The sequence below is a fragment of the Lissotriton vulgaris genome, chromosome 9, assembly GCF_964263255.1.
Source record: "Lissotriton vulgaris chromosome 9, aLisVul1.2, whole genome shotgun sequence".
Classification (NCBI taxonomy): Eukaryota; Metazoa; Chordata; class Amphibia; order Caudata; family Salamandridae; genus Lissotriton; species Lissotriton vulgaris.
The window spans coordinates 242228344-242244889 of NC_141697.1; the positions used below are offsets into that span (position 1 = coordinate 242228344).

The 16546-nt window shown below is 47.6% G+C and overlaps 1 protein-coding gene across 1 annotated transcript in view; it reads left to right on the forward strand.

Moving 5' to 3' along the window:
• The window catches only part of KNL1 (kinetochore scaffold 1), a 617593-nt gene that overhangs the window by 403922 nt on the left and 197125 nt on the right, over positions 1-16546 (forward strand). Inside the window, exons 17-18 of the mRNA XM_086937420.1 lie at positions 5291-5378; positions 5491-5556. Coding sequence (XP_086793546.1) covers positions 5291-5378; positions 5491-5556 — 154 coding nt within the window. The remainder of the gene's footprint in view (positions 1-5290; positions 5379-5490; positions 5557-16546) is intronic.

The following is a 16546-nucleotide window of genomic DNA, read 5'->3' on the forward strand; positions in this document are numbered from 1 at the left end:
CTACTTCCACATACCATCGGAAGTTTCTAAGATTTCAGATCGGACGTCGTCACTACCAATATCGAGTACTGCCGTTTGGCCTGAAATCTGCACCTCGGACATTCTCAAAATGCATGGCGGTGGTGGCGGCTTTTCTCCGCAAAAGAAAGATCTTCGTCTATCCATATCTAGACGATTGGTTGTTGAAGAGCTCCACTCCGTCTCTGCTTCAGGACCATCTATCGTTCTGCGTCAAACTGATGAAGTCGTTGGGTCTTCACGTCAATCTGAAGAAATCAGTTCTCAACCCTTCCCAGCGGATCCACTACCTGGGTGCTTCTCTGGACTCACTTCAAGCAAGCGTGTGTCCTTCGGAAGAGAGGTTGTCATCTATGCTCCTGAAGGCTCGCCTTCTTCTGGACAATCAGGCCCCCACAGCCAGACAAGTGTCCTCTCTGCTGGGATCGATGGCATCATGCATTTACATTGTGCCCAATGCTCGCCTTCACATGAGACCTCTACAACAAGCCCTCGAAGATCAGTGGTCTCAAAGATCGGATCAGTGGGAAGACAGAGTCCTGCTTCCTCAAGGAGCCAGGGACTCGATCAGATGGTGGTTGAAACGATCCAATCTTCTACGAGGAGTTCCATTTCATCGTCCTCCTCCTTCTCAGTCAATTGTCACGGATGCCTCCCTCCAAGGCTGGGGTGCTCACATGGACCAACTCCAAGTTCAAGGCCTTTGGTCCGAGGTAGAGAAAGGCTACCATATAAACTTCCTGGAGCTTCGAGCAGTCCATCTTGCTCTCAAGTCTCTTTATCCTGCCCTGCGCACCAACCACCTCCAGATTCAGACGGACAACACAACAACTATGTTCTATCTGAACAAGCAGGGAGGCACAAGGTCAAGAGTCTTGTCTCTGGAAGCACAAGCCATCTGGCACTGGCTCCTAGCAAGAGGCCTGTCCATCGTGGCAGATCATCTACCAGGAATTCAAAACGTCCAAGCAGACTGCCTCAGCAGAATCTTCGTCGAAGCGCACGATTGGGTGCTCAACGAGGAAGTGGCTCAAGAGGTTTTTCGGTGTTGGGGCGTACCAGACGTAGACCTGTTCGCAGACGCGGACAACGCAAAATGCCCTGTCTTCGCGTCCAGGCTCCCCCCACAGGGATCACTGGGGAATGGCCTTTTGATCAGCTGGTCTCAAACGTTACTCTACGCCTTTCCCCCCCTGCCTCTGATCCCGGCAGTGATCCAGAAGTTCTACAGGACTAACACCAGAATGATCCTGATAGCACCAGAGTGGCCACGCCAGTGGTGGTACCCCGATCTTCTTCAGATGTCGGAGGTTCCTCACCGGCGCCTACCATGCCGTCCAGACTTGCTGACCAAAGACCAGGGGAAGGTGTTGCACCCCAACCTTCCTTCCCTTCGCTTGACGGCATGGCTCCTGAGGTCATCCAGTATGGACATCTAGACCTCCCAGCAGACTGCATGACTATTCTTAAAGAATGGAAGCGACCCTCCACTAGGAAGTCTTACGCTTTCAAGTGGAAGAGGTTTTTCATATGGTGTCGTGAGCATTCTTTTGACCCGGTACATGGCCAAGAGCAGGTGATTCTTCCATACCTATTGAATTTAGCAAGATCAGGCTTGAAATATCCCTCCATCAGGGTTCATTTAGCTGCCATCACAGCATATAGGAAGTCTCCTAATCAGACATCTTTCTTCCTTATGCCTGTAGTTAAAGATTTCCTAGAAGGTCTGAAAAAGGTTTTCCCACCGGTGAGGTCCCCCTCCCCTCCCTGGGAACTTAATGTTGTACTGACTAAGCTGAGTGCTCCTTTCGAGCCTATTCATAAGGCCTCTTTGCAGCACTTGACCTGGAAAGCTGCCTTTTTAGTGGCGATTACATCTGCCCGTAGGGTCAGTGAAATCCAGGCCTTGTGTTGCAAGGAACCTTACACGGTTTTTCATGCTAATAGGGTGGTTTTAAGAACGCACCCAAGTTTCCTGCCTAAGGTGGTTTCAGACTTTCATATCAACCAGTCTATTACCTTACCTACATTTTTCCCAAATCCTTCCACTCCCCCGAAGAGATCATTACACTCCCTTGATCTCCGGAGGGTCTTGAAGTTCTACTTGTCAAAAACCCTGCCTCTGAGAAAGTCTGATCGGCTTTTTGTTAACTATGGCAATACTAATACTGGCCTGTCAGCTTCCAAAAGGTCCATTTCTCGCTGGATTGTCTCCTGTATAGCTTTTGCTTATCAGCTAGCTAACAAGACTTTGCAGGGTAAACCATATGCACATTCTACTAGAGGGAAAGCTTCCACTACAGCTCTCCTTCGTAATGTTCCTATTTCTGAAATTTGTAAAGCGGTAACTTGGCGGTCTGTTCATACCTTTACCTGCCATTATTGCCTGGACTCAGATACACAGGCCAATGCCAGAGTAGGGCAGGCCTCTTTAAGGAACTTATTTGCATAAGATGTATTTGCAATATATGTCTTAATCGTTCTGTGAAGTTTTTATACTTCTTGCTCGTCCGCGAGACTTTGGGTATGAGCTTGCTAATCTATTCATAGATTATGACTATTGATGAGTATCCCCTGGATGAGAAGGATTAGTTACTTACCTGTAATCCTAGTTCTCATCCAGGGGTATACTCATCAACACCCTGGCCTCGCTCGGGTGCAGCCACGCCCACCCGGAAGAGCGCCAACAATGTTACACAGGCTTTTAAAACGGACCCACCGGCCCCGCTCTCCATCGTCAGGATCCGGTTGAGGAAGTACTAGGTGTACGAGTGGGCTGCGAGTGCTGAGGGCGTGAGTAATACTGCAATGGCGATCGGACAGAAACCACGCAATTAAGCTAAGTCGAATGCGATTCCGAATATTTCTAGCCTATTTTCTTTATCCTTAGGATGTGCCAGGGACACTCCAACCCCCCTCGTGAGCCCCATGGTGCAGATAGCACCAAACTTTAAAGTGAGATTTGTAATTTTATATGAAACTTATTGTTGGGGGTCACTGACTCTTTGTCCATTGATCCCCTGAAACACTTACACTGTGTGATTTTAACCCCTATTAAGCCATTCATGGCCTTTTTAAATCACCTTTGTCACTACACTTCCCAGAACTAGAGTTATCATCCCCAGAGGGTTTGCGGATGGTGTTTAATTCTAGTAGCTAGTTTGGGAACACATTTGCTGCCACTTATTTGGAGCACCATGAACAGAAAAACGTTATGGCACAGCTCTACAACTAATTGTTTGTTTGTATTATGTGTCTGTTTGTATTCTTGTTCCACAGGTGCCGATACACTCCATAACTAGGAGTGATTTTTCGGAATGAGCATTTCGCTCTTCCATTTTTTATGCACTTTATCACCTTTTTATTAATTTTTCACTTTCACGCCCCCAGGTTAGGGTGGACGATTAGAGAGTCCATACCGCCGGGGTTTATCATTGTCCTGACGAATGCCTAGGTAAATTAAAACCACCCCTAAGGCTGAAACATGTTGACTAAGTTAAATCTGAATTAAACCATCCATTACCTTTGGCATTATAATTCAGACACATAGAACCTTTTTACTTGTGTCCTAGGGATCACTAATAAACTTTTTTTAGATACCCTTTAGACACTTTTAAGTTTAAATTAGCCTCACAACACACCCTTCACACAAACCAGCTCCGCAGTCTCCTGGCGTCGCAGCACACCGAAGAGGCATTAGGTCTCTTCGGTGGGGCCCGATGATGAAGCATGACACTGACCAGGTCGGTGTGTGAGGGCTTTCTTTTCAAACCCAAATAGGGTGCGAACTCCACGAGTCGTTTGGCTCCATCTAAGTGGCTTATAAGAGACCTCAACCTCTCTTCTTTTGTTTATTGGTATACTCATCAAAGTCATAAGCTCCCGCCCACCTCCCCGGACGAGCAGAGTTACAAAGTTGTGAGATGTTTATTATGGATCTCCTCAGGTGTTATTCACCTCCAAAAAGAACTGACCCAACTGTCACCTGTGGTGCACCATGGGAGCAGGGGGTTGCCTTCAGGTCTTAAAGGCACGGTGCCCCTACTCTAATGCCTTAAAGGCAAGGTGTCAGTTTTCTCTGTTTGCTTTATACTCTACTGCAGCCTACTGGCAAATGCCTGCAATTACAGGTTTTCCTATGGCAATAAAGCATTGTTGTGTACAAATGTTTTTCTGCTCTCTTTCTTCTTTAGGGTTTGGAAGAGTACTACTGTATGTATGCTAATTTATGTAATTTTGCGGCAATTTTGCCAGTTGGAAAATGTTTTTTAGGCTGCAAATATATGTTTCACATATATATACATATATATTTATATGTATTTTCTATATGCTCCGGGATCCCGCACATGGGCGGGGATAATTCATAGATTATGACTTTGATGAGTATACCCCTGGATGAGAACTAGGATTACAGGTAAGTAACTAATCCTTAGTCACCTTGAATAAAAAACGTTAGCAGCATTCCAGCAGTTCTAAGGCTTTTCCTTTTTAGAGTACTACATTGCACAAAGGGCATCATTTTGATTTTAAATGTATCTCACTAAGAGTGCATGGTTGCTCTGCAGTATTTGTGCTAAAGTGTCACTTAAAATTGTATTGGTAAAGGAATGAATATCACACATACAACAGGGACATGCCTCATCTAAGCAGTCCAAAAACTTAGCAGCTCTAAGCATAGGAGATATCAATGATAGCAAAAGCTGTCTGGAGGCAAGACCCAGAAGAGCATATCGGCCAATCAAATTAAAATGTCCTTTCAGAATTGGTTTATCCCACCAAACTGTCACCATAGAATTGTGCTCTACAGATCGGCACTAGACCACAAAAGGATTTCAAGTTGCACCAAACCACTGTTTTCTTTTTGAAGTAGGTTCATGGTTTCGATGATGATATACCGCACAGAGAATTATCCTTCAGCTTTTCTATTTGCTGCAAAAACTTATAACGTTTTAGGTATCAAACTTGGGAAAGATGGAGATTTTAGCCTGATATTTGTTGTGCCTGCTCTCATTTAAGCCATGTCATGTTAGTTATAACAATATTTCACTTTTGAAATGTTTTTATTCAGCTTTTGCTTCACCAAACAAGTCTGTATTTTGGAGTGTGGGACATATTGCTAATGGAAAATGTTTGTCTGCTATTGATATGATTGCTGGTTCTGTCACTATTTACCTCTGTCAGCCGCATTGTTGGCATACTTGCAGTCGCACACGCCTATGTTTAATTTGCTGTTTTTAATGCTTGATTTTTATCTCTGTGGTTCTAACCTTAGGGTCAATGGAAACATCTGCAGTCAACCATGAAAGATATAGATAAACTATTGGAGGAAGTAGATGGATCCGTTTCAGAACTCAATCAAGGTAAAGCAACATTTTTTAAGGGTCTGTTGAATGGAGGATAGTGAGTGGGGATTTTTGAATTGTAGTATGACGTTACTTATTCTTATTCATACTTTTTCTTTGCCTCGTTCAGAAGCTGGACAATTAGAAGCGAGAGTACGGGCAGAATGTGATTGTGAGGCATTGAGGTTTAAGACAGGTAAGTTTGTTCTTTGAATCTTTTATCTTAGTATTAAGAAAACCAATAATGCCTGCCCATACTCATTAGGGTCACCATATCACTGAAACACGAATTTGGGCTAACAGAGGGCAAGGGCTATTCCTACCGCCAGGCTATGCATTGGGACACATCTCTAAACCAAACAAGCATTGGCATGGCCTCGCCTTTGGGGCCTTATAAGTGTTTAGGCAGAGCCAATGTGTGTAAGCTGTGCTGTAGATAAGTGTGGCTGCTGTGCAGCAGGCTGAAAAGTTGTAATTAAAAAGTGCCAGAAACATTTTTGTTACCTTATATATGACCAAGAAGGCATTGTGTCCAACAGAACGACCATATTAAAAAATGTATGTACAATAAAAAATGTCCTAATTTTTCTTTTGTTCTTACCATGCTGGCAACTTGTTTTTGCCTATTCCAATGGTTGCTTAAGTTTATTTTGAGGGGGCATAAACAATTGGAGGTTGAAGGTTGTGAACTAGTACCTGTAATATAATACTAGCAGCGGCCAGACGCTAGGGGAGAATCAAAAGATGGCAGGTTCCGAGAGCAGGCTGAGGTGGTGTTGAGTGATGTTGAGGTGGTGGTGACTGGTGCTGAGACGATGCTGAGGTGATGCTGAATGATACTTGGGTCTTGCTGAGTGATGATGATGTGGTGGTGTACTATTGCAAAGACGATGCTGAGAGATACTGATGTGGTGTTGAGTGATAATGTGGTGCTGAGTGATCGTGTGTGTGGTGGTGCTGAGTGATGCTGTGTGTGGTGGTGCTGAATGATGCGGTGGTGGTGGATCCTGTGGTGGTGCTGAGGGATCCTGTGGTGGTGCTGAGGGATGCTGTGGTAGTGAGTGGTACAGAGGGATGCTGTGGTGGCTAGTGGTGCTGAGGTGGTGAGTGGTGCTGAGTGATATGGTTGTGACCCTGAGTGATATGGTTGTGACCCTGAGTGATATGGTTGTGACCCTGAGTGATATGGTTGTGACCCTGAGTGATATGGTTGTGACCCTGAGTGATATGGTTGTGACCCTGAGTGATATGGTTGTGACCCTGAGTGATATGGTTGCGACCCTGAGTGATATGGTTGCGACCCTGAGTGATATTGTTGTGGCCCTGAGTGATATTGTTGTGGCCCTGAGTGATATTGTTGTGGCCCTGAGTGATATTGTTGTGGCCCTGAGTGATATTGTTGTGGCCCTGAGTGATATTGTTGTGGCCCTGAGTGATATTGTTGTGGCCCTGAGTGATATTGTTGTGGCCCTGAGTGATATTGTTGTGGCCCTGAGTGATATTGTTGTGGCCCTGAGTGATGCTGTTGTGGTGCTGCTGTGACAGTGTCTTTGCTAGTTACAGTGGGTAGAAGAGGGGTAGTACAGGGGTATTATAGGGGTAGAAGGGTAGAAGAGCGGTAGAGGGGCAGTAGAGCCGTAGTAGAGGGGTAGAAGGGCAGTTGAGCGGTAGTAGAGGGGTAGAGCGGTAGTTGAGGGGTAGAAGGGCAGTAGAGCGGTAGTAGAGAGGTAGAGGGGCAGTAGAGCGGTAGTTGAGGGGTAGTAGAGGGGTTGAGGGGTAGAAGAGTAGTAGAGGGGTAGTAGAGTAGTAGAGGGGTAGAAGAGTAGTAGAGGGGTAGAAGAGTAGTAGAGGGGTAGAAAAAGGGTAGAAGAGGGGTAGAAGGGTAGAAGAGGGGTGGTAGGGTAGAAGAGGGATAGTTGGGGTAGTAGAAGAGTAGAGGGGTCGAGGGGTATTAGAGGGGTAGTAGAGCGATGGTAGAGGGGTTGAGGGGTAGAAGAGGGGTTGAGGGGTAGAAGAGGGGTTGAGGGGTAGAAGAGGGGTTGAGGGGTAGAAGAGGGGTTGAGGGGTAGAAGAGGATTGAGGGGGAAGAAGAGGGGTAGAAGAGGGATTGAGGGGGAAGTAGAGGGGTAGAAGAGGGATTGAGGGGTGGTGGAGGCGTTGAGGGGCGGTGGAGGGGCTGTAGAGCGGTAGTAGAGATCTTGAGGGGTAGTAGAAGGGTACAGGTGTAGAAAAGGGTACAGGGGTAGAAAAGGGTAGTAGAAGGGTGCAGGGGTAGAAGAAGGGTGCAGGGGTAGAAGAGGGGTAGAGTAGAGGTAGAGGGGTAAAAGAGAGGTAGGGATATATAGGCAAATGAAAATGAAGCTATCGACTTCAGGATTGTGAAAGAAAGCTCTCCTATCTTGAAAGCGGATTACAAGCATCTCCTGAGAAACGCTGCGCAACTTTCAATCCATGGAGTCATTTGAAAGTTTCGCCGCGTTTCTCAGGAGATGCTTGTAAACACGAATAACCTTATTCATTTAATTTAACAGTTGGCGCTGCCCAGGATTGCTTAGTAACACAAATGACCAGGAAGCTATCGACTTCAGCAATGTGAAAGAAAGCTCTCGTATCTTGAAAGCTGATGACCCATGGTGAGAGAGGAAAGCCAGATGGCGCGTCTGCTCGTAAGCGCGCGCCACACGCGTAACCGCAAGCTCTAGGCCACAGTGGTAGCATTTTCTGAAGCCCACGTACTAAAAGTCTTGCCGTGTAGCACATGTGCTGGCTCAGGCGAGACCTAAAAATGACAACCCATTGCCTGATTGCTTGAAAAATGAATCCACTGAAGGTCTCTCACTAATTTGCTGATCTTAGACATATACAGATTAGTAGAGGTTAAGAAACGTGAAGGAAAGGCTGTGGATCAAAGTATTTGTCAGTATTGCCACTGCCCTTCTTCAATTTCGTAAATAGCTGAAGACGCATCTTTACACTACATTGCAACATGATGGGTAGTCCAACTCCATTCTCAGAATCCTCCACCGTCTCACCCAGATTCACTCTCTCGTATGTTTTTCTTCAACCCTGCACAGCCATTTGGTGAGGTTTTCCCTAAACACACCTGCCAACTTACAGAAACTTCGACATTTAGGCTGTGAAAGGGTTTGAGAAATGACTGCTGAACATGTTTTGTAGGACATGTGCAGGGCCACATACAACATTGCAAGGAGATTAGCTGGGAAATATATACTTTGTAAGTGGTATGGAGAACTCTACAGGATGCTGGAGAGGGTGTGTGGGTGAAGGGACACAAATGCACGTTTCTGGAATTGTTAAAAATCCAAGAAATACTGAGATGAATGGTTAGGAAAGTGAATGAAATATATAATATTTCTCTGTCAAGATCCCCAGAAGCTACTGGCAGGTTTGAAATTGTAAATCATTACTCTTGAGAACGGGCAGACAAAGGGCATAACACTCCTATTCAGCAGCGACGGCATAACATTCAAGAATGTTTGACTACAGATGGATGTCCTCTCTCTACCCCTAATGGTTCTATCATTCATAATCTTTGGGAAATACCCTGAGACCTTAGTACTAGTGAGACCTTTTTGCATGTTTTAGTTTTTGTGTGTATGTATTTCTGACTCAATTGAGCTGCTACTACTAAATGAGTCACAAAGTCCTAATGAAAGCTTCTTGACCTATATGGCAACTAGTTAGGATGAAATATGTCGACTGAATCTCTGATGGCGAGCACAAATTCCTGTTTTTATCCACTTTTTTGTTTTTCAGTCTTGTCTGAAGGCACCAAGAGCCAATAAGCTGTTGGTGGTGCCTCACCTAGACAATCTTTCATTAGCAAGTGCTATTTGATCCCCTTATAATATGAATGAACCCTCATCCTGTTGGTGGGCAAGGTCTCAAGCAGAGCAGCAAGATGGCAGCTCTGTGAGAGGGCTCTGCTGACCGAGACATGAATCCTGCTTAATCCATCCGCCACAAGGGCAGCAACCCTCTAATCCACACTGGCGCAACACAAAGACTTGCTGACACCTCTCTGTGCAATTCGGGAACCGGCTGCCCGCCCTGTTGCTGAAGAGACAGCAGAGCTGAGTTCTGCGCCTACGGCCTACTTTCCACGCGGTGGGAAGGGAGGCTGCGACTGCCAGGTCGTGGTCCAGGCGCGCCGCGGCATAAGCACGCCCCAGCAGATGTGTCACCCGGAGTGGGCTGACCTGACCGGAGGCGCTGCTGAACCCCCTAAATTGGATCCGGAGCCGGGACACAGGTTGAGAACGGGTGTGACCACCGGGCGTTGCCGAAGGCCGGCACAAAGGAGACTGAGCCGGTGCGGTCTTGCCCACCTCCATGCGCTCCCTGTCGCTTGACAGCCGACGGTGCTTTGTCCCCTTCCGACGGGCACTCTGCTTGGGAACAGCGGACTCCTTCTGAAACGCGTACTGGCCGCATAGAGCGTGCCGGAACGGAGATGCCTGTCCCGGCTGGGATGTCCCAGTTTGCATGAGGCCCAATAAAGCCCCTCATTCGGCCTGGTCTACCTGAGGGCCGGGCTGGCGGCACTAGAGCACAGCACCGGCGCCTGGGTACCAAGGCCTGACTGGTGCAGAGGGCTGTCCACGCTTAGTTGTCCTCTTGGGCACTGACGATACCTGCTGCCTGGAAGCTGGATTGAGCCTAACCTTTAAAGTTACCAGGAGCACCTGAGGCTCTCCGATTGGGCTACCCCACACACACTAGATGCTACTTCTCCACAACCAGCCCGGAGGGCACTCTGCTGGGTGGAGCTCCAGCCCCCACAGAACTTGGGTATCCTCAGGGTCTGGCCCTACTTGACCTGCACTTCCAAAACACCATTGCCAGCACTTGTCTGCACACTTCTGATTAAGCCAAGCACTAATTTGACTCCTCTGTTTTGATAGCGATGGAGTTGAGCTGGAGCTAAGGCCTGCCTGCCCCTCCTGAGCAGCCGACACAGGGAGGTGTGCCGGGGCCGGAAGACACACTGTGCAGATCACCCCTTCTCTCCCGTGGTCACCCCGCGAAGAAGGGATTGAGCATCTTCATTCTGGTGCCAGATTGGCATTGCCTCCTTGGTTATTAAATACAAAAATGGGCAAACACGATGCTAAGTTAACAAAACTATCGTTCGAAAACAAGTGCTTCCCGCCACATTGAACATACCCTAGGGCCTAGACACTGACGCAGACATGCCCTGACTGGAGGAGACCGGCATGCAGGACTCGAATCTCCGAGTGCTATTAATATACGTCGGAGCCAGTTTAAAATCTCTAGACTCCAAACTAGACTTGCTCACAAATCGCCTTGACCAGGTTAAACAAAGAGTGGACAAACATGATGCCTGGATGAACCACCTGGAAATTCGGGTATTGGATGCAGACCACCTACAAATGGAATCCAAAGAAAACCTCTTGAGAATGGACAAAGTGCTAGAGTTAATTAAGGCCAAAAACAAAGACCTCAAGGCCCACTTCCAGATGTATAGTAAGAATTCCAGAAACCACAGTGTAAGAAAGTGCCCTTTTTGCATTATACCCCCTAACTTTTTGACAGATACCTGATGCCAACTTGACTGTGTGCTGGGATCCTGCTAACCTGGTCCCAGCACCTGTGTTCTTTCCTAAAACTGTACCTTTCTTACCCAAAATTGGCACACCTCTGACCACCTGTAAGTCCCTTGTAAAAGGCACCACTAGCGCCTAGTGACCAGAGAGGGCCTCTGAGGGCTGCCCTCAGATACCCCTCACCTTAACACCCCCACCCAGGCGGGGAACTGGCTTAAAAGGCTGCTTTGGCGCGGGAGCGGGCACTTGGAAACACACCGCTACCCGAAGGGCGCTTTTTAAAAAAAACTGCTCTGAAATTGTTTTAAACTGCTAAAATTGTATGAAATTGATGTATTAGAGGGAAAGTAACCTAATACCAACGGGATATTTCTGCGGCGCAGGGCTCCCGAGCGGTCTCTACACACCCCTCTGCCTCAGCCAACCACGAAGGGCGGGGTAGGAGCCTCAAGCGGGGAACCGGCTTAAAAGGCCGCTTTGGTACGGGAGCGGGCACTTGGAAACCCACCGCTACCGAAGGGCGCTTTTTAAAAAAAACTGCACTGAAATTGTTTTAAACTGCTAAAATTGAATGAAACTGATCTATTAGAGGGAAAGTAACCTAATGCCAACAGGATATTCTTGCTGCTCAGGGATCCCTAGAGGTCTCTACACACCCCTCAGCTTCGGCTAACCGTGAATGGCGGGGGAGGAGCCACAGGCGGGGAGCTGGCTTAAATGGCCGCTTTGGCACGGGAGCGCAATGGGCCGCCGGCGGCCGTCAAAGGCAAGCCCGTCTGCGCCTGTCCACGCCCGAATGGGCCCAGGGACCAGAAATTATGTCCAATCTATCAGTTACTCCGCGAAGGAACTTAAGGACATGTCCCAATTACTGACCCCACTCAGCCACGTCATGGCTGCGCGACTGAGGTCACTGTGGATCCTTAAGCCACAGACAGGCCACCCTGAGCTACCTCCGCTATCCTTCTCACCCCAAGTAACTGACTAATATCCGCCACTGAAATTACGTCATATTTCACCATATTAATTCACCACTAATCCTTTGTAGGCTTCCTGAATAGCATGCGTCAACAAGCGCTATATAAATACAAACCTTTGTCCTCCTCTATCCTTCTGCTATCATTACAAATCCAAATAACTGACTAACCTATCCACCACTTAAAATGTACTTGCATGTTTTACTATACTAATTCAACACTAATCCTCTATGGGTCCCGAAGTAGCGTGCTACTCGCCGAAAAAGCGATTCGACGCTTCGTCAGGGGTAGTAAGCGCTATATAAATGCAATTACAATACAATACATACTTCATGTAGACTGGCCTGGTTAAACGGGTGGGGGAGTTGCAGCAATCATCCATCACAACCCTAAATTCACGACAATCATCCCCCTCTAGTTCTCCCCGATGTGGACAACTTGGTCATCAAGCTAGAATCTAAATCCGGCCCAATAATCTGCGTTCAGATTTATAGGCCCCCACAGTAAATGCCGCAGTTTCCCACACAGCTGAGCAAGCAAATGGCCAACATTGCAACTAACTACACCAAAACTTTGCTAATTGGTGATTTAAACTACTGGTCTAACGACCCACAGGGGGGCCCCCAACCCATGGAAATAACTGAATTCTTAACAAATTTGAACTTCACTCAGCATTTGACAGGAGCCATGCACAATAAACGTCACATTCTGGACCAGGTCTGGTCAACCAACATTATAGTATCTGCCCCTACGATCCTACCTTGTATATGGTCGGACCATCACTTACTTAAACTGTCAGTAGCTATGCCCATTGACAAAAAGACCCCTTCGATTGAAGGGGGCATGATTAGGGCATGGGGGTACCCTTAATAAACACGAATTTCTGAACACCCTTGCAAACCAATCTGTCATCTTAAACTCAGATGTGGACCTCCTAGAAGCTAATATCTCAGCTTGGATATCGGCAGCCAGCGATACGCATGCTCCTCTAAAAAAAAACTTAAACAGGCTAGCCGCTCTGAGGCACACAAATGGTTCTCTATAGAACTAAGAAAGCAAAAACTAGCACTCCGCCGAAAAGAACGTAGGTGGAGACTAAACTACTTCCCTGAAGACAGGCATATTTACTCCCTAGCGGAGAAGGAATATAAAAAAGCTATAAGCGTAGCAAAGGCCTCACATTACTCCTCCAGAATTCTCGACTCACCCAACGGGTCAAGGGAAATCTTTGCAATTGTCAATGAATTATCTAACACAGATAGAATCTCACCCTCCCCACTCCCTCCCAAGATCTCTGTAATTCTTTAAATAATTTCTTCCTGGATAAAATAGCCACTATTAAAGCTGGCATAACCAACTCAAATTCCAAGGAGACCTTCCCTGGTCCGCTTACTAACTCCCTCACCTTGGATGCCTTCCCGGCTATCAGCAATCAAGTCTTTCTGGACCTGCTGTCTAACGTAAAATCTGGCTCCCCCTTGGACTGTTTCCCACCTCATGTCTTAAAAGACATATTTTCTGCACTACCAACCGCTGCCATGACAACCCTCCTTAACGAGTCTCTATTACAGGGCTATGTCCCCAACACTTTTAAAAAATCAATCGAGGTCCCTCTCCTAAAAAAAAGCTGGAGCTGACCCTCTAAACTTGTCAAACAATCGCCGATTTCCCTGCTCCCCTACCTGGCTAAAGTGCTAGTAGCATATGTGTTAAAATGCCTGTCCAGCTTCCTGGAACTGTCTGATAATCTAAACTCTCACCATGCGGGCTTCTGCCCTGCCCACTCGACAGAATCAGTGATACTGGCAGTTCTGGATGAACTACATAAGAAAGCGGATGAAGACATTCCACATGCCCTGGTACTATTAGACCGGTCAGCCGCGTTTGACACGGCCGACCATAGTATACTGAAAGACCGTGTCAGACAGCTGGCCTCCAGGGTCCAGCCTTCCAATGCATCAGCTCCTTTCTTAAAGGTCGCACTCAATCAGTGCGCCTGGCCACATTTACAGCTTTTAAGTTAACAACAACATGTGGGTTCCCACAAGGTTCCTCGCTTTCCCCCCCCCCCACGTGTTCAATTTATGCCTCCTCCCCCTGATTCAATCATTGCAGAAAATGAACATGACAACCTTCAATTACGACCTTCAGTTAGCCTTCACTATTGATAATTCACCCAAGTCAGTGGCTGAATTCCAGACCACCATGCTCTTTATCCGCCAATGGATGGATCAAAACCATCTAAAGCTCAATCCCAGTAAGACAGAATTACTACTCGCAGGCAAGAGCAAGACCTTCTGGGGCCCACAGTACTGGCCAACGGATCTTGGCTCCCCACCAGCACCATCTACCGCGGTAAAAAGCCTCGGGGTAATCATAGATAGTGACTTATTAAAAGCCCAAGTAAGTTCAGTGGTCTCTAAATGCAATCATCAGCTACGAAAGATTAGGAAGATCAGCCATATGCTAAATTATGCAGCACTAATACAGGTAACAATAGCTCTGGTATTATCACAGTTGGATTATGCTAATTCAATCTACCTAGGACTCCCACTCTACCTCACTAAGAGGCTTCAAATGGTCCAGAATTAGGCGACCAGGCTGATCCATCAACAACCTAGATGGCAATCTGCCAGACCACTACTGAAGAAACTACACTGGCTTCCAATATCTCAAAGGACAGAATTCAAGACGGGATGCTTGGTCCTTAAATCATTACACGGCAAGAGTCCTAAATTTATCAATACCCTTCTAACCAGGTATACACCTTCCCGCAATCTCCGTTCAATGCATCTCCAGCTAATGACCGCTCCTACCTGTAAACGGTAACGACAAGGTGGACAGTGGTTTGTATACTTGGCCACTAGACTTTGGAATTAATTCCCTCTGGAGATTCGATCCTGTACAGACCTACTCAAATTCAGGAAATCGCTTAAAACGTGGCTGTTTTGAAAGCTCACATATAATCTTCCCCTTTTGTTCCTGGTATGTTCCAAGTAGCGCCATGAAACCCCTGGGTGTACGTGGGCTTCATAAGCAACTTATAACATAACATAACACCCTGCCATTGCAGGCTGGGTGTTTTGGTGCAGACCAAAATGAAGAGTCGACATGGCTCCCAACCCTGTGTGCCATGCCAACCAACACTGCCTGTGGCATGGGTATGTCTCCCCTCTAGCAGGCCTTGCAGCCCTAAAGGCAGGGTGCACCATACCCGAGGTGAGGGCATAGCTGCATGAGCAATATTCCACTACAGTGCCTGTGCCATTCACAGACATTGTAAGTGCAGTGGAGCCATTTTGAGTACATGGGCTGGGAGTTTGTCAACATGAACTCCTCATCTCCATGATGGCTTTACTGAAGTCTGGGAAGTTTGGTATGAAACTTCCCAGCACATCAAACCCACACTGATGCCAGTGTTTGAATTCAACGAAAAATGCACACAAAGGGCATCTTAGAGATGCCCCCATAAAAACGATCAACTCTGGTGTGGTTCCTGACTGACTCCCAGCCATCTGCCTGTGCGAGACAGGTTTCTGGACCCATGGGTAGAGAGCCCTTTGTTCTCTGGGTCCGCGAACAAAGCACATCCTGGGCAGGTGTCAAGCCGCCTCTCCCAGGATGGGCAGGGTCCTCGTAGAGGGAGCTTCAAAGGCCTGCCACCTTTGTTAGCTACCTTCAGCCTTTTTCTGCTATCAGCAACTGGCCCCCACTGGTTCTGACGCCCCATTTTGGGCGTGAGGACGAGTAAAAATCCTAGCAAGCAAGGGAGGTGTGCCCACCTTTGCCAATCCCACCCCTCAGATGGGGAGGCGAGGTGAAGCACACATCTGTGCCCACTATCTTGTAGATAAGGGGGCCTCCAATCAGGAAGAGGCTTATGCCCCCCTCCCAATGGAGTGTGACATGCTAGGGATGTAGACACCCAGGGAAGCCCTGCACACCCCTGTAACGCCCCTTTATCTAGTATTTAGGGGCACCCCTGAACCTTGTCTCTTCAGATTTGATGCGACAAGGAGGACTGCAGAGCCGTGCTGCAGAAGAGGAGGACTTAGACAACTGCTTTGGCTCCAGCCCTACCAGCCTTCCCAAAGAACACTCCTCTCCCATAGATACCGGATTTGTCCAATACCAATCCAAGCCAGGACTCCAGATCCAGTGGGATGCGTGAGTCCTCACCACCCTGCATCCAACGCCCACAGTTCGAAAGGCCGAAACACTCCAGTGAGGTCCCCCTGGTGCTCCTGACCTGTGATCCAGCATTGGGCGACCTCCACCGACCTTCTCTGATACACCTACAGCCTCATCCTGCAGGATCACAGGAACTGGTGAGAAGAACGAGACACGAAAAGACACCCCTGCAGCTACTGAGTCCTGAGGTGCTCGGCCAACGGTGTTCTGGTGTCCAGCAACTCTTTAACTTCACCCTCCAGTCGTTGGTTCCCTTAGTCCAGTCTTCTGGCTCCAGCCTGCAGTCCTTTTTCGCCACTGACATCCTCCATTGAAACCCATTAGTCTCCCGACATGTACTGAGCACCCTGCCCCTGTGACGACAGTGGTGTGGAGTTTGTGCTAATCTTGGACCCCCTTTGCCCTGATTTTAACCCTAGTAGCTTGACTC